Source organism: Crotalus tigris, unplaced genomic scaffold (assembly GCF_016545835.1).
Source record: "Crotalus tigris isolate CLP2741 ecotype Arizona unplaced genomic scaffold, ASM1654583v1 scf7180000017945.11477521024:1554073, whole genome shotgun sequence".
Lineage (NCBI taxonomy): Eukaryota > Metazoa > Chordata > Lepidosauria > Squamata > Viperidae > Crotalus > Crotalus tigris.
Genome location: NW_024096737.1, coordinates 225,800 through 248,687, shown reverse-complemented (window position 1 = coordinate 248,687; position 22,888 = coordinate 225,800). Strand labels below are relative to the sequence as shown.

The following is a 22,888-nucleotide window of genomic DNA, read 5'->3' as shown; positions in this document are numbered from 1 at the left end:
AAGAGAATAATATATTTTCAGATACTTAAAAAAGAACTAGAAGGAAAGTGAATAATATTGCGAAGCCTTTGCCCATAACCACACAGATATATGAAATTATGCTGTAATTCAGCAAAGCACTTGATCCGTCCATTGAAGTAGATTCCAATCCACAAAGTCATTATACCAAAATAGGTTTGCTGGTCTTTGAGAATTTAAAAGAGGCTTTGTAAGTTTCTTTTCATCCTGTAATTTTTAATCTGAAACTTTTCTTTTGATAGATGTATTTTAGGTTCCCCCTTATGTTCCTTAGCACTTTAAGGCAGAGGTACCCAACTTTTCTGGGTTGGTGGCCCAGTGGGAAAGGGAGGAGCAGGCACCTTTATGAGTGCATGTGCACATATGCAAATGTGGCTGCATGTGCATGCGCGCAAACGGGGCCGCGAGCATGCTCACTCCACAAATGGGGTTGCTAGCACTGGCACAAGGTTCGCGACTCATAGCTTCGCTAGCACTGGCGTAATGGGGGTGAGCACGTGCACATGCATGCACGCACTGGCCAGCCATTCACGCGGCCCGGTGGCCAAGAGGCCACGGCCCTCTAGTGGACTGTGGCCCATAGGTTGAAGACCTCTGCTTTAAGTTATACCAGATCCTTTGGTTGGTTCTTCTCATTCAAATTTCTTTCATCTGGCACTTTTATTTTGACCCATGGATTTCTGTGTGGCCTCCCCCTTTTTTGTTTCTCAGCTGAGTACTTCATAAACATGTTTGGGGCTCCCCCTAAGTCTAGGCAGTCTTTCATCTCCCAACTCTTTGCCGCTGACCCACCCTTTTGAAAAGTCAGGAAAAGTCAGTCTCTCTGTGTCTTACTAATGGCAGGGATAAACTGGATTCCTGGCAATAAATGTCATCTCAAATAATCCCGAGTCACCTACAGTCCACTGAACATTTTGTTTGGTGTGTATGTGCTGGTATAATCCAGACAAGGGTTTTTGGAAGACTCCCCTGTGGGGTCCAATATTTGCTTTATTTCCCACCACTTCAAAGCAGAGAATTCAGGGGTGCCAAAATGTTCTTGGACCCCATGAATTAACTAGAGTGCCTTTTGCAGCCATGAAAACACACACGCGCACACACACACACACGTGTGCGCGCACACACACACACACGTGTGCGCGCACACACACACACACACACACACACACCACAAAGAGGATGAGACTGAAGCTGTCACTCCCTTTTTCAGTTCATGAGAAGAGATAGTTAGTTAGTTAGTTAGTTAGATAGATAGATAGATAGATAGATAGATAGATAGATAGATAGATAGATAGATAGATAGATAGACAGACAGACAGACAGAGGGAGGGATTTTCAGTTGGAAGGGAAATAATAATAATAATAATAATAATAATAATAATAATAATAATAATAATAATAATAAAGTTGGAAGGGACTGTGGAGGTCATCTAGTCCAACCCTGCTCAGGCAAGAAATCCTATACCATTTCGGACAAATGGCTGTCCAGTTTCTTCTTAAAAACTTCCAGTGTTGGCACATTCCTCGCTTCTGGAGGCAGGTTGTTCCACTGGTTAATTGTTCTAACTGTCAGGAAGTTTCTCCTTAGTTCTAGGTTGCTTCTCTCCTTGATTAGTTTCCATCCGTTGCTTCTTGTCCTGCCCTCAGGTGCTTTGGAAGCCAGCCTTCTGCCTTGGAAACCTCCATCTGACCCCATCCCTGCCCCCAAAAGCAGTCTGTTCCACTGCTGACAGCAGGAAATCCCTCCTTATTTTGAGCTTGGATGTCCCCCCTCTATAAATGTTGGGAGAATGAATCTACTGGCTCTGCCCTGTAGAAGCCCTTCCTTCAAGGATTGCAAGGCTGCTTTTGTGCCTGCTTTTCGCCTTCTCTTCTTTAAGCTGGACACGGCCGATTCTTCCAACTCCCCTTCATAGGATTCCATTCCAAGCCCCTCCAAGCTGCTCTTCTCCGCGTTCTCCCCTGACGCCTTGTGACAATGGGAGCAGGCGTGATCTTGCAGGTGTGATGGCATCAAAGCAGTAAGAGTGGGACTCTGGCTTCCCCAGGTCTCAACATTGTTCCTCCCTTCCTTGATGCAATAACCTAAAAGGCTGTAGGCATCCTCTTTATGACTTGAAACCTTCAATCACTCCTTGCCCCAAAGGGAATCTTGGTATTTCGCATTATTGGAGAGTGCCCCCTGTTTGTTTTTCTTCATCATCATCATCATCATTATTATTATTTTGTAAAAAATGGTTCAGTTGCAAGGGTATTTCCTTTTCTTTTCTACCCCTCACAACAGCTATATGAGATAGGCCCGTGGTGTCGAATCTATGGCACGCATGCCAGAGGCGGCACGCAGAGCCCTCTCTGTGGGCACGCGCGCCGTCGCCCCAGTCCTACGCCTTCAGCTGGGTTTTATAAAACCTTTTCGCTTTAGGCCTCCACCGCCGTGTGCAAAAAAAAAAAAAGGTTCAATCAATCAATCAATTTCAACTGCCATTGGGACATGCTGTATGAATGCACTTATTTTATTGTTTTATTGTTATATTTATTATTTTAATTTTGTACGCCGCCCTGAGTCCCTAGGGATTGGGCGGCATATAAATTTTATTAATAAATAAATAAATAAAATAAATAAATAAACTTCTCGCGGGGGAAAAAAAAAGATCTCGCAAAGTTGGGATTGATTGATTGAACTTTTTAGTCCCACCCAGTCTGCCGTTACCACCACAGCCACGCCCACCCAATTGGCCACGCCCACCCAATTGGCCACACCCACCTGGCACCCGATGATACATAAGTGGGTTTTCGGTTGTTGTTTGGGCACTCGGTCTCTAAAAGGTTCGCCATCACTGAGATAGGCTGTTCTGAGAGAGAATGGTTGATCCATAGTCACTCCTCAAGTTTCTGTGGATGAGAATAGACTATAACTCAGAGCTCCCCGGTTTCAATTCATCCTTTTTGCAGTTACGCAATCCTGCTTCTCAAAACCAGGATTGGCCTCGAAATAAAGACGTGCGGTTCTGATATAGACACATTAGTGCAATTGTGCAGATATCGGAAAATCTCCAAAAAGAGTTTGAAGACACATCAAGCCTAACTGATGATGAAAGCAATAAAAGAAGGATTGCTCCATAGAAATTTGAAAGACACTTTTCAGAAACATGCCAGAAAAGAGATTTAGGTTTCACAGAACTCAAAAAGAAATAGAAAGAAGTCTTCTCAGTCCACCAGAAAGCAATTCACCGAGTTTTATAAAGTCGTGCTTGCTTTGTTGTCTAGTGCATTATACATCGAATAAGAAAGAAAGAAAGAAAAATAAGAATTGCTGTCTGTGGATTAAAAATAAATGCGCAAATGGTTTTATAAGTTATATATCTCCAGTAATCACTCTGCTAAGCTCAATTATTTGCCTCTCCCTTCTTCTCAACAGGACAACATTTTCAAGCTGGAAGATTCACATTTTGAAAATGGCAGAGGAAAAAGTCCTTATGACCCCAAACTTCTGACAGCTTCTCTTTTAATAGGTATGTAGTATAAAGTAGTTTTGAAACACACACACACATACATCAACCAAAACCTCTGCCTCTGCTCCTTCAGATGATTGGGCCCAGTGCAAGTCAGCTCTGATCTGATTCAAATTTCAGATTTGGTCACAGGACAAATTAGTTTGATTTGTACCCAAGATCCGAAGACAAACCAGATCATTTGCAACCCCATCAAGACCCGAGTTTGGGTTAAAGAAAAGAAGTAACTGCCTTATGTTGCATGCATATTTTGGGGAATAAATTGGTGCCTAGATCAGTGGTTCTCAACCTGTGGGTTGGGACCCCATTTGGGGTCAAATGACCATTTCATGGGGATCGCCAAACAACGCAGTCCACCATTTTTTCCCCCTTTTCCTTAGCTGTGCTTCTCCCTTTTATTCTATTGGCTTTTGAAAGCTAATAGAATAGACTCTCTTGAATAGAGTCTAATTCTATTGGCTTTCAAAAGCCAGTAGGAATTGTCCAGGCTGTCTCTGCCCTGCTGAGCCCGCCAAAAGTCCCATTCTGCAAACGGTGCTGCACCAGTTGAGTAGTCCTCAACTTACCACCAGTTGAGTAGTCCTCGACTTACGACCAATTGGGGGGTCGCGGCATTAAAAAGGTTGAGAACCACTGGCCTAGATACTCAAGTGTCTTTTGATAGAATTGGATAAAAATGGCAAGGACAGTGAGAATCTTATGCAGAGTCCTAAGAACAGTCTCTTTCCTGGACTTAAAGCCTTTCAGAAAAAGCTGTATTCCTCAACTGCCTGGTGCTGCCAGTTAAAACGTGCACAATCATAGCAATTGGTTGTTTCTGCAGATGAGTGTGTATTTCTTATAATGAGGGTGCGGATGTTATCCTCTGTTTGAACAGGTGGGTGACCAGCAATCCTGCAGAACTTTGGACCTCCCAAAGACCCTTTTAGACCATGCAGTGTTTACAAATGCAATCCTAGTGCATTCTAAATATGCCCCCCCCAAATCAATTTTGTATTTCTTGAATTGCTTTCAATACGAGAAATAGAGAATCGATTTGGGGGGGGGGGTCATATATCTCCCACTCCAAATAAGTCAACACTTTTTTTTTAAAGTTTCAGGCTTCCTCTTTAAGTGAAAGAGTAAATTAATTTACAGGAGAGAATCATGCAGGGGGTTTCAATACTGTACTAACTACCAGCTACTTCATACCCCCCCTTGACGCCATCATAGTTGCCTCCAACTTCGCAGTAACAGAGAAAATTAAGCTATCATTTCAATCACAAAAGGCTGTTTGGGTTTGGAAATTCAACTTCACTGTACTAATTCTCAGCCTAGAGCAGTGGTTCTCAACCTGTGGGTCGGGACCCCATTTGGGGTCGAACGACTATTTCATGGGGGTCGCCAAACAATGCAGTCCGCCATTTTTCCCCCCTTTTCCTTAGCTGTGCTACTCCCTTTTATTCTATTGGCTTTTGAAAGCCAATAGAATAGACTCTCTTGAATAGAGTCTAATTCTATTGGCTTTCAAAAGCCAATAGGAATTGTCCAGGCTGTCTCTGCCCTGCTGAGCCCGCCAAAAGTCCCATTCTGCAAACGGTGCTGGACCAGTTGAGTAGTCCTCGACTTACGACCGGTTGAGTAGTCCTCGACTTACGACCGGTTGGGGGTCACGGCATTAAAAAGGTTGAGAACCACTGGCCTAGAGCTTCGATTTAGTATAGCAGTATTCTTTTAAACCCACCTGTGAGGCAGCCCCTCTCCAAAGTTGGCTGATCTTGAAAAACTAAGTAGGATCAGAACTGGTTGGTACTTGGATGAGAGCCTTCAGAAAGTCTAATACCTTAAACTGGATTGGTAATTATGGTTGCTAAGACAACAGTCGCCACCCAACAGCAGCCCCTTTCCTTCTTGCCAGCTTGCTTGCAAACCACCTGGGGCTTACAATTTCCTGCTGGTCTCCCACTGTCTTTGGTTGTGGGGAGCTGGTAGGCCATTGCCTCAGAATAACAGAGTTGGAAGGGACACTGGAGGTCTTCTAGTCCAATCCCCTGCTCAAGCAGGAAACCCTATGCCAGTGAGGGCGAAACTTTTAGAGACCGAGTGCCCAAAAACTGACCCGCCCCCACTCCGCTCCTCTCCCTGCCTGCTCTACCCTCGCTCCACCCCGTCCTACCCACCCGCAGGGCCACCCACCGCCTTCACGGCCTGCTGCAGATTGCCCAGGCAGTCCAGCAGTGTCATGGCAGCCACACCCTCCGCCCGCACCCTGCAGCATCAATTGCATGTGACAGGCCACGAGGGCGGAGTCCTTGGCTGTGCTGCTCCGCGTGGGCCGTGCTCGGGGTTGACTCTCCTCCAGAGGGGGCTGCTGGTGAGGTTGTGGCAGTGGGGGGAGGTGGGGTTGGGACAACGGTGCATGTGCCCACAGAGAAGGCTCCGAGTGCCACCTCTGGCACACATGCCATAGGTTCTCCACCACTGCCCTATGCCATTTCAATCCTTTGTCCAATGTCTTCTTAAAAACCTCCAGTATTGGATCAGCCATAACTTCTGCAGGCGTCATTCTGGAGACCTTGCCTAACAATCATGGGATTCATTTAACAACAACAACAACCAAGATTGCAGGAACTGCCACCACTAAACAATGCTAAATGATGTGGTTATGCTTTATGATTGCATCACTTAACAATGGAAATTGTTGTCATATGCCAAGGGCTACCTGTAATCCACAACAGCAAACAAAAAGTTGCCTTTCAGGCTGATCTAAGCCCTTAAACCTCTTTGGATTTCTCTCTTGGTTCTTTTTTTCCTTTCTCTTTGTAAGGATTTTGATTGTATTCACACTGGAAACGCCGGGTGTGGTCTGGAAGCTATAAAACTAAAATTTGAAGAGAGTGCCTAGTGCCAGCCAGTAAGATGTTACCATGAAAGCACAGGAAATTCAGAAATGATTAATAGTTTGATGTGATTTAAGCATCAGGAAGAAAGTTTAAATATCTATCCTCCAGATGTTGTTTGAAAGATGAAAAGTATTTCAGGGTTGTTTTTCTTCTGTAGCACTTAAGAAAAGGAAATAATTCTGTGTTTTAACAAATCCTTCATGCTTTTAAAAACGACACTCAGAGAGTGCAGAGTAGATTGCCTTCATTTGGAAACTTAAATGATTAGTGGGAACTACCCAGAGGGCACTTTTTAAATAACTTGCACCTTGGATTTATGGGAGATAGGAGGGAGAAAAAGTCCTTAAAAGACAGGTGTATAATTGAGTGCCTGGAGCAGCAAACATTTGTGGCGATGTTTCTCAGGCCGAGATTGACTTTGAACAAAAGGTAAGATGGCAAAATCAGCACAAAACCCATTATGGCATCTTGCCATGTAAAGTAAACAGAGTTTAGCTTTTCATGTGCCTTTTTCATCTGCACTTAAGTTACACCAATACGGTAGTGTTGCTGCCTGGCCTTTTGCTTTGATTTAAAAAAAAAAAAACAACCCTAGAAATATTTTCCTCTTTTTTTAAAAAGGCAAAAATTTATGAGAAAGAGACAAAGAGGATGAATCTTAACAAATAACTTGCCTCGCAGGCAGCGTTCCTTAATCTTGGCAACTGGAAGATGGGTGGACTTCAAGTCCCAGAATTTGCCAGCCATCAATTTGGGGAAACATTCTGAAGTTAATTAGAATCATAGTTTGAATTACCAATGCCTCCCTTTGGCTAAGTCTGTGTGTCTTGCACGACCAGTCTCAGGGAACAACTGGACAGGCTTCAGCAGAGGTTTATTTGCTTTTAAATTCATGTGGAGGCAATTACTGATTTGTTCCCTGCAGTCTTTTAAAAATATATAATGAGCAGACGTATTTTAAAAAAATGTGTTAGAATTAGTGCAGTTGTATTCTTTCTTTTTTTTAATTCAAAATATCTGTTACTCGGTGCACTTGCAACTGATTTTCATTAATTTCATCCATGCTATAAAAATGCCAGTTTGGGATGAGAAATAAATAGCTCTGAGGCCTTCTTTAGCTGTCATTTATTATTAATGGCCTGTGGAAGGCATAGCTACCGTTTGCATGCCAATGCTTACGTTTTTATTCTCCAATAAAACCTTAAAAATTATCCAATCCAGCCACAGGGGCAGGAACTATAGGAAACGCCATCCAGAATGCGCCAAGACCATATATATAATGTTGAAACTCTTGGCTCATTAATGTGGCTTTAGGAGCTTTACGACAGAATGTGGGCTGCTTTTTATGTCTTTCCAGCCATTCATTCGGATTATTGGAAATAAAGATCCATAGTAATGATCCAGTTGGGATCATGGCTGAGTCACGCACCATTTGGCACTTTTGAGTCATAAAACTACGAAAAAGAAGAAGATGAAGGCGGGAGACTCGAGGCTTCCTAATCCATGTGTCTCCAGTCAACTGGATCCCAGAATTTCCCAGCTTGCATGACCATTGTTAAGAATTCTGGGAGTTGAAGTCCACACATCTGGAAACTGGCAGCCACGATGTGGAAAGCTGCCTCAGATCACCCCCTTTTCCTGTCTCCCATATAGCTAAATGGGTGCCAGTTGTTCTTACTGAGAGAAACAAGGAATAATTGAGAGACCACAGTGAAGCCATCTTCCTATGAATTCTGTGGGAAACAAAAGATCGCTGTCCACAAATGACAAGGCCAACTCCTTCAAACTCCCCACCACATCCCTCGCCACGGCTAACTCACCGATCATAGCCAACTCGCAGCAATCAATTTGCCATGGCCAGTTCACTGCGGGACAGGAGTTACATTAATATCAAAGAAATGGTGGACAGAATCACCAAGAAAGGATGCAAAGGAAGGGACAGAATGAGTTGTCCCATTCCATGCTCGGGGAGCCCTTGAAAATCCTGCTCAGAAGGTGCTAAAGATAGATAGGCAGATGCCAGTAGAGCAAATAAAACAGCCCAAGATTTTGCAATATACCGTAAATGCCGGCGTATAAGGCGACTTCCGCGAGCGCTGAAATCGGCGCCAAAGACGGGGGTCGTCTTATACGCCGAGTCGTCTTATACGCCGGAAATACTGGTAGTTTCCGGCATATAAGACGACGTTCTAGGAATGCGGCCCGGCTATAAAGATGGGGGTCGTCTTATATGCCGGGTCACCTTGTACGCTGGCATTTACGGTAGTTTTTTTTTTACACACATACACACACACACCAATGACCTTTCCCCCATTTTTGACAACTATGAAATAAAAGCGGTCTTCTTGACTTTCCGTTGATTTATATTGATTTATTCAAATCTCTTGAGAGAGGCTGACAAGCAAATGGAGGCAAAGTTAAATAAAGGCTAAAAGAGGCACATAATAAGGGCTACAATTAAGTGATGGTCTCTCCTCTTAAAAATATAAAGTGTCAGATGAGCCAAAAATGATGAATTGGGAGTTACTGCAAAATTTTCACTCGGTTTTGATTATCCCATCTTCTGGCAGTAAGTCGTCCAATTGCCTTTGATCTCCTTGTTCTTTGCATTGTGTTATCGTGACTTCTCCTCTCCTGACTTCTAGGATTTTGCAGACTATCTGAAAGTCATGTTTTGAACCACTCAGACATGGTAATCATGCCAGCTGATAAAATTCTCTTGGAGTTAATGTGCTTGTTGGTTCAACCAAATCATATAAAATTCTGTCTGGGCCATTCATTATGACCATGAAAAACAGAATACTCGGGCTTCATCAATATGCAGTCAATTCACTTCACAATTTATGTTGTGAAAGCAGATGCACACAAATACACGGACACACACACATACACACACACACACACACACACCTTACCCTATCTATCCCTCTTTAATGCTCCACAAAATCTCTAAAACCAAAACCAAAGCACATTTACTCCAGTTCCAGTTCTCTCTCTTTGCTTTGAGGGAGGAGACTAAGAAGAGCAAATGCATTTGCTTGCTACACTAACATAAATACCGTATATGCCGGCGTACAAGGCGACCCGGCATATAAGACGACCCCCGTCTTTGTTGCCGGGCCGCATTCCTAGAATGTCATCTTATACGCCGGAAACTACCAGTATTTCCAGCGTATAAGACGACTCGGCGTATAAGACGACCCCCGTCTTTGGTGCCGATTTTAGCGCTTGCGGAAGTCGCCTTATACGCCGGCATATACGGTATGTATTCTTTGCTCTATAAATTTGAGTATTTGTAAGTAAAGCTGGGACATGGCAGAGTCCTTTTCTCCATTTCTAAAGTGGCACATGCCACTCTAGTGCAGTTTTTCTCGCTGGCTCAAGTTTTCGGTGGAAAATACAATGTCTTCGATAGAGAAACCCTCACTACTCTGTCCTATGAAACCATCATGGGAGGCTTGATCCTTCGCTGAGTCTGACTTGGTGCAATTCCATGAAACATTACAGATGGTGAGCTGTATTCAGGAACAGCAGCAGACTTTATGGGGAGAGATTTTGCCATTTTCCGCACTCTGGGGCACCATCATCCGATCCGGACCGAACAGCATGATTCCCGCTGGCTTAATGGTAAGTCTCCCTCTTCTTTTATATTTTCTTCACATTCACCAAATTCTAGCACTGTTGACTTCCTTCCAGCACTAACCTGCTGTGCAATATTAAAGCGGTCAATGAAATGTACAGGAGTCGCATTACAAAGATGGAGATATTGCCTCAGTATTAATGATACGGCTGTTTCTGGTGCCAGAGAACGCATAAGCGCCATTGCTGTAGACCTTTGCTCTGCTCTTAGAAGTTGGCCTGATAACTGGAAATAGGCTTTGTATGAGTTCATTTTCCCTGCCTTCCATCCTGAAACCAACAGCTGTCGTACATTTAGCGCAAACTCTCATTGCCATGCAAATATTGGCTTGGCCCAAAATGTCCATTTCTTCTTCAGCCAGGCAGAATTTTAAACATACCTGGAGTCAGTTTCTAACTTGAGGTTTTGGAGGAAGCATATTTGCATGCAGGATGGAGGAACAAAGTTTAAGGTCCTGCTGACAGAGACGTTTCCAGAGGGAAATCTGATCCCGTCTGCTGCAGTTGGGTTAAACGTCCAGCCAAAAAGGATAGGAGAAAGGGGGACTCTCAAAAACTGCTCCAGCCTAAGCACAGAGGGGACATTCTGTTCCAAAATTCAAAACAACGGAATCACTAGGATCACTTTTTTTTTAAACGTAACTCCATCACTCTTCAGGATCGGAGGGAAGGCGCTTTTAACCTCCATAACTATACTGGGCTCCCACCCAGAACCTGAAACTGCAGCTGGTCCTTTGACTTAACAATTCCTCTCAGTTCATATGTTTTATTGTCTTCCTGGTTGCTTTCTGCTTCGCTTTCCCTCAGATTCCCTGTTTCCGCCAGCCTGGGAAGATGGAGTTTTGAAGGATGGCATCGGCAGGAGGTTAAAAAAAAAAGAATCCAGATAGCAATTACCACACCACATAGTTGCAGCCAACATCTTGATTGTTCTCTCTCACTCACTCTCTCCACATACGCACACAAATTTAAACCTAAGTAAAATAAATGAAGGTTGCAACTCCATGAGAGTTTTTATGTCTTGTGGGATGTTCGGGACCTGCCCTGTCTCTTCTGACATTTTTATTACATTTTGCAACTGATCTTTGTTGTTCCAAACATACGAATTGTATTTGCTTTAAGCCACATCTTTATGTGTGGGCTCATCTGGGCACCTTTAGGTTTCTCCAAAGTTCCAGATGACAATCTATAAAGTATAAAAGCCACGCTCGCTGTTGGGTTGTTACAAGGAAAGTCTGCAATAGCTGTGGACTTGTACCGTAAAGTTTTTTTGTTTTGTTTTGTTTTTACAAATTTGAAGAATTTGGGAAGCCTTTTAATTAAATCAGCACCCTGCGCCAGACAACGTAGCTTACTGATTGGGAGTCCTATAGGCACTAATGTAATATAAATAACAACAGTGCATCTCTGCCAAACATCTGGTTCTGCTTGGTGTCTGAATAAGAACAGTTCTGGACAGGTTTGTGGGCGTGTGTGTGTGCTGTTTGTGAAAGATGCATCAGTAAACCATTCTTCTTTGTCTATATTTTTATCATCATCTTCAAGATAGCCATGCAGGCAAGGCTAGAGAGTACCTATAGAATAGAAATTCTGTAGCTCAGTCTGGAACTGTGAGGTCCGGGGTGGTGGTGGTGGTGGTGGTGGTGGTGGTGGTGGTGGTGATGATGATGATGATGATGATGATGATGTTGGAAGGGACCTTGGAGGTCATCGTGTGCAACCCCCTGCTCAGGCAGGAAACCCTATGGACAAATGGGTGTCCAGTCTCTTCTTAAAAACTTCCAGTGTTGGAGCATTCACCACTTCTGGAAGCAGGTTTTTCCACTGGTTAATTGTTCTAACTGTCAGGAAGTTTCTCCTTAGTTCTAGGTTGCTTCTCTCCTTGATTAGTTTCCATCCGTTGCTTCTTGTCCTGCCTTCAGGCCCCTTGGAGAATGGCTTGACTCCATCTTCTTTGTGGCAGCCCCTGAGATATTGGAACACTGCTATCATATCCCCCTTCGTCCTTCTCTTCATTAAACTAGACATACCCAATTCCAGCAACCGTTCCTGAGCTCAATGGTTTTCTTGCTTTTTCTTGCTTTCTTGCAGATGGTTTGCTATCCACAAGGCAGTGGTGGGATTCAGCCAGTTCGCACCAGTTCAGCAGAACCAGTAGCTAATTTTTTGTTGCCCAGGCCCAGAATGGACTTCTGGAAGTGGCATCCACACAGAGAATCGGTTGTTCACATATTTGAATCCCACCACTGCCACGAGGTAACATCTTCTATGCTAGAAAAGAGTGAGGTTTACTCTTTGTTTATATACTTCTCCTGTCAGAGTTCGTGGAGATGTCACTTTCTCATTGGCGGTTCTTTCATTAGGCTGTTGTTTACTGCTTGCTTGTTTCCCTGGTGTTGCTCCTAGTGGTAATATGGCTGTTGATTGCTTGTTGCAGGTATTTTAGATTGTTTTTATTGTCTCTTCTGGTGTGTAAACTTGAATGCTGATTTCCCTGAGTGCCAAACTTCTAGGAATTCCCTACCTCTTGGATCTTTAGCTTGGTCTAGAGCAGGGGTCTGCAACCTTGACAACTTTAAGACTTGTGGACTTCAGCTCCCAGAATTCCTCAGCCAGCAAAGCAAAGCTGGCTGAGGAATTCTGGGAGTTGAAGTCCACAAGTCTTAAAGTTGCCAAGGTTGAGGGCCCCTGGACTAGAAGACCTCCAAGGTCCCTTCCAACTCTATTATTATTGTCATTGTTATTATCTGCTGTTGCACAGCCCTCCGAATCTCTTATTTCATTAAGTCATTTGCAGGTGGTTGAGGAATTCTGGGAGCTGAAGTCCACAAGTCTTAAAGTTGTCGAGGTTGCAGACCCCCCTGCTCTAGAGTGCTCATTGTTTCTCAGGTGAAATTATGGCTGACTCTGTCCATGCGTTATGAGATTAAGGACTTTATATCCTATCTTCTGACTCTACTAGTTGGTGTACCTGGACCTTCCTGCTCATCTTCTGCCTGCCTGTCCTACATAGTGGCTGTTAGAGTCTTTACACTCTATGTTGCAGAGGACTCTTGAGTTTTTCTTCTTGGCCTGCTGGGTCTGTTTGTTTACTTAAGGGATGTTTTAGAAGGCTTTAGTTGGTTTGTGTGCTACATCAAGGTTGTGTGCCTGTAATAGTCTGCTGATTGTTTCTTAGACATGTTTGACGTATGACAGTATTATCCTTTTCATAGCTTGTATGGATTATCCTGTGGTCAGTGGTGGGATTCAGCTGGTTCACACCAGTTCAGCAGAACCAGTAGATAATTTTTTGATGCCCGGGCCCAGAATGGACTTCCAGAAGTGGCATCCATGCAGAGAACCAGTTGTTCACATATTTGAATCCCACCACTGGCTGTAGTGGGTTGAGTGGTCAACACTACTTGGCACAGGTGTCCTTTTATTGGTTGATTATGGATGGTGTTGTACAGCTGTTCTGTTTATTGCTGCAATGTACTCCTCTGAATAATGGTCTTACATGGCTCTTCTGGTGGGAGGTTGGGCTGCAACTTCCATGTTGGAGCAGAACAATTTTGCCATATCAGTTTGTCTGCTGAGGAGTGTTCCTACAAGGTGCCAATCAAATCAGGACCGGCAGCAGCTAATTCACTTGGTCATTATAGGAGGAGATCCTTCTGTGGGGGCAAAAAACCAGGAATTTGGGAGCACCTTTTTTGGACTAACCCATTTTATTAAAAGGTGGAGGCTTTCAGGAAATGCCAGAGCTTTCCTTTCTTTTGGTGATTGCCCACAGGGTTTTTTTTTTTCCTGCCAAAGGACACAGTTGATATTTGGAAGTTTATTATGAGCATTATGATTACCGTGGTGGTTTGGCCAGCCAGAAAACATCAGCAGCAAACAAAAAAGAGTATCCACTATTTGATTTTTAAGAAGGTACTGAGACATGATAGGGACGCAGGCGAAGTTTGAAGTTGGTGCTTTATTTTATGAGCTTCCTAAGTATTCTTTTTTTTTTTTTTACAAAATTAAATGAGGCAAGTCTAGGAGGCTGATAGATGTCAGGAATAGCTATTGGTCACATTATTGTCTGCCCCTTCCATGCTCTAGAGCAGGGGTAGGCAACCTTGGCTCTTTTATGACTCATGGACTTCAACTCCCAGAATTAGCTTGGCTGGCTCAGGAATTCTGGGAGTTGAAGTCCACAAGTCATAAAAGAGTCAAGGTTGCCTACCCCTGCTCTAGAGAGCCAAGCTCTGTATACTGTTGTGCTTTAGGCATGTCACACCATATCTGAGCTGGAGAACCTCAGATGACCACTAGATGGGAGCGAAGGGGTGTAGAAAAGGCAAGTATTTGCTATCATCTTGTGGTCATTCTCATTTTTACAGCACAAATATATGTTGTATTACAGCAGTTCTCAACCTATGGGTCGCGACCCCATTTGGGGTCGAACGACCATTTTACGGGGGTCGCCAAACAACGCGATCCGCCATTTTCCCCCCTCAGGGGGCGGCGCCGCACATGTGTGCTGTGCATGGGGGGCAGCGCGCATGCGTGTTGTGCATGGGGGGTGTCGCGCATGCATGCTGCGCATGGGGGTGCCGCCGTGCATGCATGCTGCGCATGGGGTGCCGCCGTGCATGCATGCTGCGCATGGGGGCGCCGCGCATGCGCCGCGCATCCTTGTGATGGGGGTCGCCATCACACAAATGTTGAGAACCGCTGTTGTATTATATGTGCCTTGTTATGAGCACTCTTCTGTGACAATCATCTGGCCTTTTTTTCAGGCTGCCTGCCTGTGGCTCCTTCCAGCAATACTACGTAGTTATTTGCTCTTTTACCAGCAGCCTGCACTAAAGAGTCATACATGCATATCCGTGCCCTACAATGAAGCCATTTCAAACTGCCCCACAAGGGATTGTTATCATAGGGGAAATAATTTGTGGGAATTTTGTCAGAAACCTGCATATCATCCCAGAAAGACAATTTGCCAAGGGCCTGATGAAGTTTGCACAGTTCTGTTGAAAGAAAAATCTTCATCAGGGTCCAATCCAAGCTGGGAATAAACAAAATGGAGATTGTTTTAGAAAGCAGGTTGCAGTTTATTGAAGAGGAGAGCCAGACAGAAAGATGGTTCTGGGAAAAACTGGCCACATGTAGCAAGGAGTGGTGGGTTTTTATACCTTCTGGGGCTCTTGAGGTTGTTTCCTGTTCCTGTTTGACGTTTTATATTTCCTGTGTCATGTACTTTGACCTGAGTCTAAGTGTCCCCTTTTGGTGTTGGTGGGTTAATCCTATTATGTCTCCTGTCCTTAGAATTTGGGTGGGGGTTTGCAGATTTTAAGTGTCTTTGTCTTCCTAATAGCTTCCTGACTCCAACCTTCCTGAATGGATTATTACATCTGCATTTCTAAAAGCTGGCCTCTGCCTAGTTTCTGCTTGGGGGGAGAGAGGCTGGGGCTGGTTTCTGGGGGCTGGTTTTTGTTTTTTTAAAAAGATCTTCTCCATTATTCCTTTGGGGAAATATATTCTGCCTTTTTAATATTCCCCAAAATATTTCTTTCTCTGGATTCTTCCCGCAGTTCAGTTAATGATGGCTATTGCAATTTACTGTGGTTTGCTGCTGGTCTATAACTCTAATAAAGATTTGTTGTTGTTATTGTGGTTTGCATAAATACTCACCACAGACTAATTACAACAGGCTCCAATGACGGTCCTCTGTACTGAGAGCAGTCCTGTCAAAGTGTACATTGCTGGTCTATAAAGATGCAGGGCATAGAAAATATATTTTGATAGAGCCGAGGTGGCGCAGCAGTTAGAGTGCAGTACTGCAAGCCACTTTAGCTGACTGTGTTCAGCAGGTCAGCGGTTCAGATCTCACCGGCTCAAGGTTGACTCAGCCTTCCATCCTCCCGGGGTAGGTAAAATGAGGACCCAGATTGTTGGGGGCCATGTAAATATATATATATATATATATATATATATATATATATATATATATATATATATATATACATACATACATACATACATACATACATACATACATTGCTTACTGGTGTACACCGCTTAGAGAGTGCTTGCACTTAAAGCGGTATGTAAATCTCATAAATAAAGAAATAAACACTAATTAAATTAATTAAACATGAATTTGAGCTGGTGGTTAAGGTACAAGGCTAGAAAGCAGGAGACAGTGGGTTCTAGTTCCCCCCTTAGGTATGAGTGCCAACTGGGTGTCTTTGGGCACGTCCCTCTTTCTCAAACCATGGATGTCAGGCTCAGATGACGAGCCAGTTAGTCAAAACCTGTTGCGACCAATGGATCAACTCTCACTTGATCAGAAACTGGGAAACTGATAGAAAAAAAACCATACAGCTTTTCATTAATTTCATTACATGCATGAAGAAGCAAGATTAGAAGCAACAGCAACACACTACAGAATATGGGTGATTGTTGTTGTTGTTAATGGCGAAGTCATGTCCGACCCATCGCGACCCCATGGACAACGTTCCTCCAGGTCTTCCTGTCCGCTACCATTTTCTGGAGTCTATTTAAGTTCACACCTACTGCTTCAGTGACTCCATCCAGCCATCTAATTCTCTGTCGTCCCCTTCTTCTATTGCCCTCAATCTTTCCCAGCATTAGGCCCTTCTCCAGTGAGTCCTTCCTTCTCATTAGGTGGCCAAAGTATTTGAGTTTCAACTTCAGGATCTGGCCTTCTAAAGAGCAGTCGGGGTTGATCTCTTCTAGGACTGACCGGTTTGAACGCCTTGCAGTCCAAGGGACTCGCAGGAGTCTTCTCCAGCACCATAGTTCAAAGGCCTCAATTCTTGGCGCTCAGCCTTTCTTATGGTCCAACTTTCACAGCCATACATTGCAACTGGGAAAACCATGGCCTGGACTATATGCACTTTTGTTGGCAGGGTGATGTCTCTGCTTTTTAGTATGCTGTCTAGATTTGCCATAGCTTTCCTCCCCAGGAGCAAGCGTCTTTTAATTTCTTGGCTGCAGTCCCCATCTGAGGTGATCTATATGGGTGATTATAAAAGAGCATGTAACATCTGGACAGTTGATGAGTGGACCCAGAAACCCAGTTTGATCATGGCTTGGGTTTGCTAAGTCAGCTACCTTGCAGCTACCTTGCAGCCTTGTTGCAGAACAGAGCCAAAGACACAGTGGGAAAATTTCCTTTACCACATTTGGAATTTATTCTCCCCAGCGATCCTTATTCTACAAGGGCCTCTTTTCCCAGGGATGCCATCTGCAGGCAGCTGAGCAGCTCAGTAACATTATCCATCCATCCATCTAAATCTGGATCACATCTGTAGGTTCCTGGCAGTTTGGCTAGCCTTAAAAGCAATGTGTACCTAGTAAGAGTATTATTTCCTGTATTATTCCATTCACACCAGGGAAAAGTGAGGGGTTTTTCCTTTTCCAAATTCTTCCTCTGTTGGCAGCCTCATGCACCATATATCAAAACCCCCAGGAAGTGAGCTATAAAAAGGTGGCAGTTAGGTTTCAACTCTGTACTTTGTACTCCGTGAGAATTCTAGCTTTAGGTGATGCAACTTCCATGTACTCTGCATATATGTTGCCCTAGGTATAAAATCCCCTGCTGAGTTCTGTATCACCCTGGTCACCTATTTTCATTTCACACACAAACACAGAAACTTAGAAACACACATGACAAGAGTGGAGTGGAGTGGAGTGGAGTGGAGTGGAGTGGAATGGAATGGAATATAGAATGGAATAGAATAGAATATGGAATGGAATGGAATAGAATAGAATGGAATGGAACGGAATGGAATAGAATAGAATAGAATCTATGGCACACGTTCCACAGGTAGCACACAGAGCCCTCTCTGTGGGCACGCGCGCACCGTCACCTCAGTCCTAGGCCTTCAGCTGGGTTTTATAAAAACTTTTCGCTTTAGGCCTCCACTGCCATATGCAAAAAAAAAAAAGTTTCAATCAATCAATTTCAACTTCTCGCGGGAAAAAAAAGATCTCGCAAAGTTGAAATTGATTGATTGAACTTTTTAGTCCCACCCAGTCTGCCATTACTACTGCAGCCACACCCACCCAATGGGCCACGCCCACCCAGCACCCGATGATACATAAGTGGGTTTTGGGTTGTAGTTTGGGCACTCAGTCGCTAAAAGTTTCGCCATCACTGACCTATACCATCTCAGACAAGTGACTGTCTAGTCTAGTCTCTTCTTAAAAACCTCCAGTGATGGAGCGTCCACGATTTCTGGAAGCAGGCTGTTCCACCGGTTAATTGTCCTCACTGTCAGGCAGTTTCTCCTTAATTCCAGGTTGCTTCTCTCTTGGATCAGTTTCCAACTATTGTTTCTTGTCCTGCCCTCTGGTGCTTTGGAGAATAATTTGATGCCCTCTTCTTTGTGGCAGCCCCTCAAATACTGGAATGCTGCTATTATGTCACCCCTGTTTCTTCTTTTCTTTAGACTAGCCAAACCCAAGTCCTCCAGCCGTTCTTCATATGTTGTAGTCTCCAGGCCTTAAATCCTCTTAGTTGCTCTTCTCTGAACTTTTTCCAAGGTCTCAACATCTTTTTTGTAGTATGGTGACCAAGTAGTGTTGTCTACATGACTCAATACATTTTTTTTAAAATACAGCATAGTAGTTTTCAAATAGTTTTAAAAATTTGTGTAGAGGTAATTTGGCTTGTGTGGGACCTGCTCCAAAACTTTCTGGGAAGAAGAAGCAAATGATGGTTGGAACTGCTGGAAGAATGTAAATTGTGCGCACACTTAAAAAATTAATTCGGAAAAAGGGCTTTGAACTTGGTGTGAGGAAAGGGCCAAGACTTCTCTGCAGCCCAATAAAGCAACTTCCTGCCATTTTTCAGACTTCTGCCTGTGTCTGAAAAGTATTGCTGCAAGAGGATATTTATGTTCAAGTAACAACAAATGTAATTTTAAAGCAGCTGCAACGTTTAGTTTTCAAACTGAAGCTTGGAAAATGCTACAAAGCTTTAATGAATAGCAGAAGTCAAGAAAGGTTTCTGCAACTTAACTTGTGAATTATGCACTTTCCTTATTTGAATATAGAGGTGGTCCAAGAAATAATTGGAAGAGATATTCAGTTGATAAAAATGTTCATCTTTTTTGCTCCGAAATGCTTCATCCCAACCTCTCTCCTATTTCCTTTTTCCCTTCATGGGGTCATTTGTAATCACAGAACACCTCAAAGATTAAAGGGGAATAATAATAATAATAATAATAATAATAATAATAATAATAATAATAATAATAATAATAATAGTAATAGTAATAATAATAGAGTTGGAAGGGACCTTGGAGGCCTTCTAGTCCAGGAAACCCTATACCATTTCAGACAAATGATTGTCCAGTCTCTTCTTAAAAACTTCCAGTGTTGGAGCATTCACCACTTCTGGAGGCAGGCTGTTCCACTGGTTAATTGTTCTAACTGTCAGGAAGTTTCTCCTTAGTTCTAGGTTGCTTCTCTCCTTGATTAGTTTCCATCCGTTGCTTCTTGTCCTGCCTTCAGGCGCTTTGGAAAATAGCTTGACTCCCTTTTCTTTGTGGCAGCCCCTGAGATATTGGAACACTGCTATCATGTCCTCCCTCATCCTTTTCTTCATTAAACTAGACATACCCAATTCTAGCAACCGTTCCTTATATCTTTTAGCCTCCAGTCCCCTAATCATCTTTGTTGCTCTTCTCTGTACTCTTTCTAGAGTCTCAACATCTTTTGTACATCAGGGCGACAAAAACTGGATGCCATATTCCAAGTGTGGCCTTACCGAGGCATTGTAAAGTGGTATTAATACTTCACATGATCTTGATTCTATCCCTCTGTTAATGGAGCCCAGCACTGTGTTGGCTTTTTTGGCAGCTGCAGCATACTGCTGGCTCATATTTAAGTGATTGTCCACTAGGACTTTGAGATCCCTCTCACAGTTACTACTATTGAGCGAGGTATCCCCTATATTGTACCTGTGCATTTGGTTTTTCTTGCCTAAATGTAGAACCTTGCTTTTTTCACTACTGAATTTCATTTTGTTAGATAGCGCCCAACATTCAAGTCTGTCAAGATCCTCCTATATCTTAACCCTATCTTCTGGAGTGTTGACTATTCCTGCCAGCTTGGTGTTGTCTGCAAATTTGATGAGTTCACCATCTATCCCCTCATCCAAATTATTGATGAACATGTTGAAAAGCACTGGGCCCAGGACAGAGCCCTGGGGCATCCCACTACACACTTCCCTCCAGGTAGATGCGGTTCCATGGAGGACCACTCGCTGAGTACAGCCGGTCAGCCAGCTATGGATCCATGTGGTGGTGATGCTGTCTAACCCATATTTTTCTACCTTATCAAGCAGTAGGTCTAATTTACTGAAGTCCAAGTAAATTATATCCACAGCATTCCTCTGGTCCACTAATTTTGTCACCTGGTCAAAGAATGCAATAAGATTTGTCTGGCATGATCTGTTTTTGACAAATCCATTTGTTTGAACAGGACTGAACAGGGAAAACAGGTCGAACGGAGGAAAAAACCTACTACCTTTCACTGTTCTATAAAGTAAGGAGAGGTAGGCAGCAAATAAATTTAACAAATAAATAAATACAATGATGGAAAAAGCACAACTTGTAGCTATCAGAAGCACTTAGATTTTAGGGGGGAGAACTAATTAAACCAGAGAGAATAATTGTTCAACGTGAGTTCTTTCCTAAAGAGGAAGCTCTTATTCAGCTTCTCTAGGGAATTATTAGAAGAGTGGAGGTGTTTTCCTCAGAGGGAAGCTTGGGAGCCCACAGACTGACATAAACTTCTCCTAATCCCAAATGTCGGCCTTACCCACTGAGCAAAGGTTAAGGAGTAATTTATTACCCAGTTGAGTTTTATGCTGTGGGAAGAAAAGTCTTCATCATGATTCATCCAAGCCGGGGATAAACAAACAACATGGCGACTGCTTTAGAAAGAAGGTTGCAGTTTCTTGAAGAGCCAGACAGCAAGATGGTTCTGGCAGGAAAGAGGAGAGAAAAAGGACTGAGCACATGTGGGTAGTAGGTTTTTATACCCTCTCAAGCATTTTGTTTAAAATAGTTTCCTGTTCCTGTTTCAGGCTTTCTTTTTCCTGTGTCACGTATTCTGAGTCTGGGTGTGCCTTTCTGGTATTCTTGATGGTGGTGAGTTAATCCTATTATGTCCCAAGGGTTATATCCTGCTTCCCTGGTGCTGGGTCCTAGAGTTTGGGTGGGGTATGCAGATTGTAGGTGTCTTTGTCTTCTTGATCTCCTAGCTGGGGCCTTTCTGATGGTTTACATCTGCATTTGTACAGGGCTGGCTTCTGCTTGGGACAGAGAAACTTGGGGGCAGAGTTGGTTTCTGCTTTTGAAATCCTTTTGAGGAAATATATTTTTCTGCCCTTTTAATATTTCCTTCTCTGGGGGGGCTGATTTCCCACAATGCTCTGCCACCAAAAAGCCTTATGACAGACTTCTCATATAGGAAAAATAGGTGCTCATCTTTCCTATGAAGGACATAACACAGTCTCAATAGGAGAAGTTCTTGTCCCAGGATTTAACAGCCTTAATTGTTTCCCTTCTGGTGGGCCATAGGAAATGAATAGCTGACTGCCTCAGCTGAGGGTCTGTGTGTGGTGGAAAAAAAAGTGAGGGGAATTGCACAGAAAAGTGGGGGTCCCAGTAATGCCAGCTGTCCCAGCCCGATCACTCCTGGTGACATCACTCTCCGGACTGGAGCTTTCCCTCTGAAAATCAGGACTGTTTGCAAATTAATTAGTTTCTGGCAACAGCTTGATTATTGACCCGGAGTGCATAGAATGGCAACAATTGGATTAGTGTGTGCGGTACAAAGGCCTAGTGAGACACTGGAATGTAGTTTGCCAAACAGAGATCAGGGCATGAATGGAGGGAAGCAAATCCTCCTTTGGAGACACCATGGCGAAGGTTAAGTGCTATTAGACCGCAGTGCATGGACCACAAAGCCAGACGGGAAGGAGATGGATGAGAAAGAAAGCCGTGGCTGGTTGACTCCAGGGGGTGGCCCAGAAATCAAACTACTTAACTGAGGAAGCTCCGTTATAGAGCACAGATGCAATCCTATTAAGCTGTCAGTCCTGTTCAAACAGCAACCCGCTTTTCCACTCTGAAATCCGAGCTTTGGAGAGCCCCGTGGCATTTGATTCCAAACAAATGGGCATAAAATTGCAATTCTAGCACAGCTTCAGGCTTTGGGTACTGTTGCAAGGTTCAACAAAAAGAAGATACCATGTTCCCCAATTGCTCAAATAGCTGCATGCTATATTAAAATAATTCCACATAATTCCTTCTGCAAGTAAAGCAAAAGGTATATGATTTCTACTTTGGGGTATGGATAGTAGAGAATATAGATACTTCAGGTCTTTCAAATGGGAGGGTTGCAATAACTGTTCCTACTTATAAGAAAGGTAATCGGGAAGATCCTGTAAATTATAGACCTATTAGTCTATTAAGTATTGTAAGCACATTATATGCAAAGCAAACTTTAGACATGGATGGAATCAGAAAGAATTAAAGAGGATGAACAAACTGGGTTTAAAGAAGGGTTGTCAAATTTTAGTATTATATTATTCACAAATATGTGAACAATTTAACCTCAGCTGTATAAATGACATTTCTAACTTCAAATATGCCTTTGATTCTGTAACTAGAGATATATTCTGTGGATACATTCCAGAATACACTGCCTTGGACAGTTACTTTATTTGGTACCGAAATGATACACTAATTCCTATCTGGGAATAGGCTAGAACTGTGGTGGCGAGCCTATGGCACAGGTGCCACAGATGGCACGCAGAGCCCT

The 22,888-nt window shown here is 43.4% G+C and overlaps 1 protein-coding gene across 1 annotated transcript in view; it reads left to right on the top strand.

Moving 5' to 3' along the window:
* SEMA3A (semaphorin 3A) overlaps positions 1-22,888 on the top strand; it is a 172,103-nt gene that overhangs the window by 108,367 nt on the left and 40,848 nt on the right. Inside the window, exons 5-6 of the mRNA XM_039345190.1 lie at positions 3,437-3,530; positions 9,920-10,039. Of these exons, the coding sequence (XP_039201124.1) occupies positions 3,437-3,530; positions 9,920-10,039 (214 nt within the window). The remainder of the gene's footprint in view (positions 1-3,436; positions 3,531-9,919; positions 10,040-22,888) is intronic.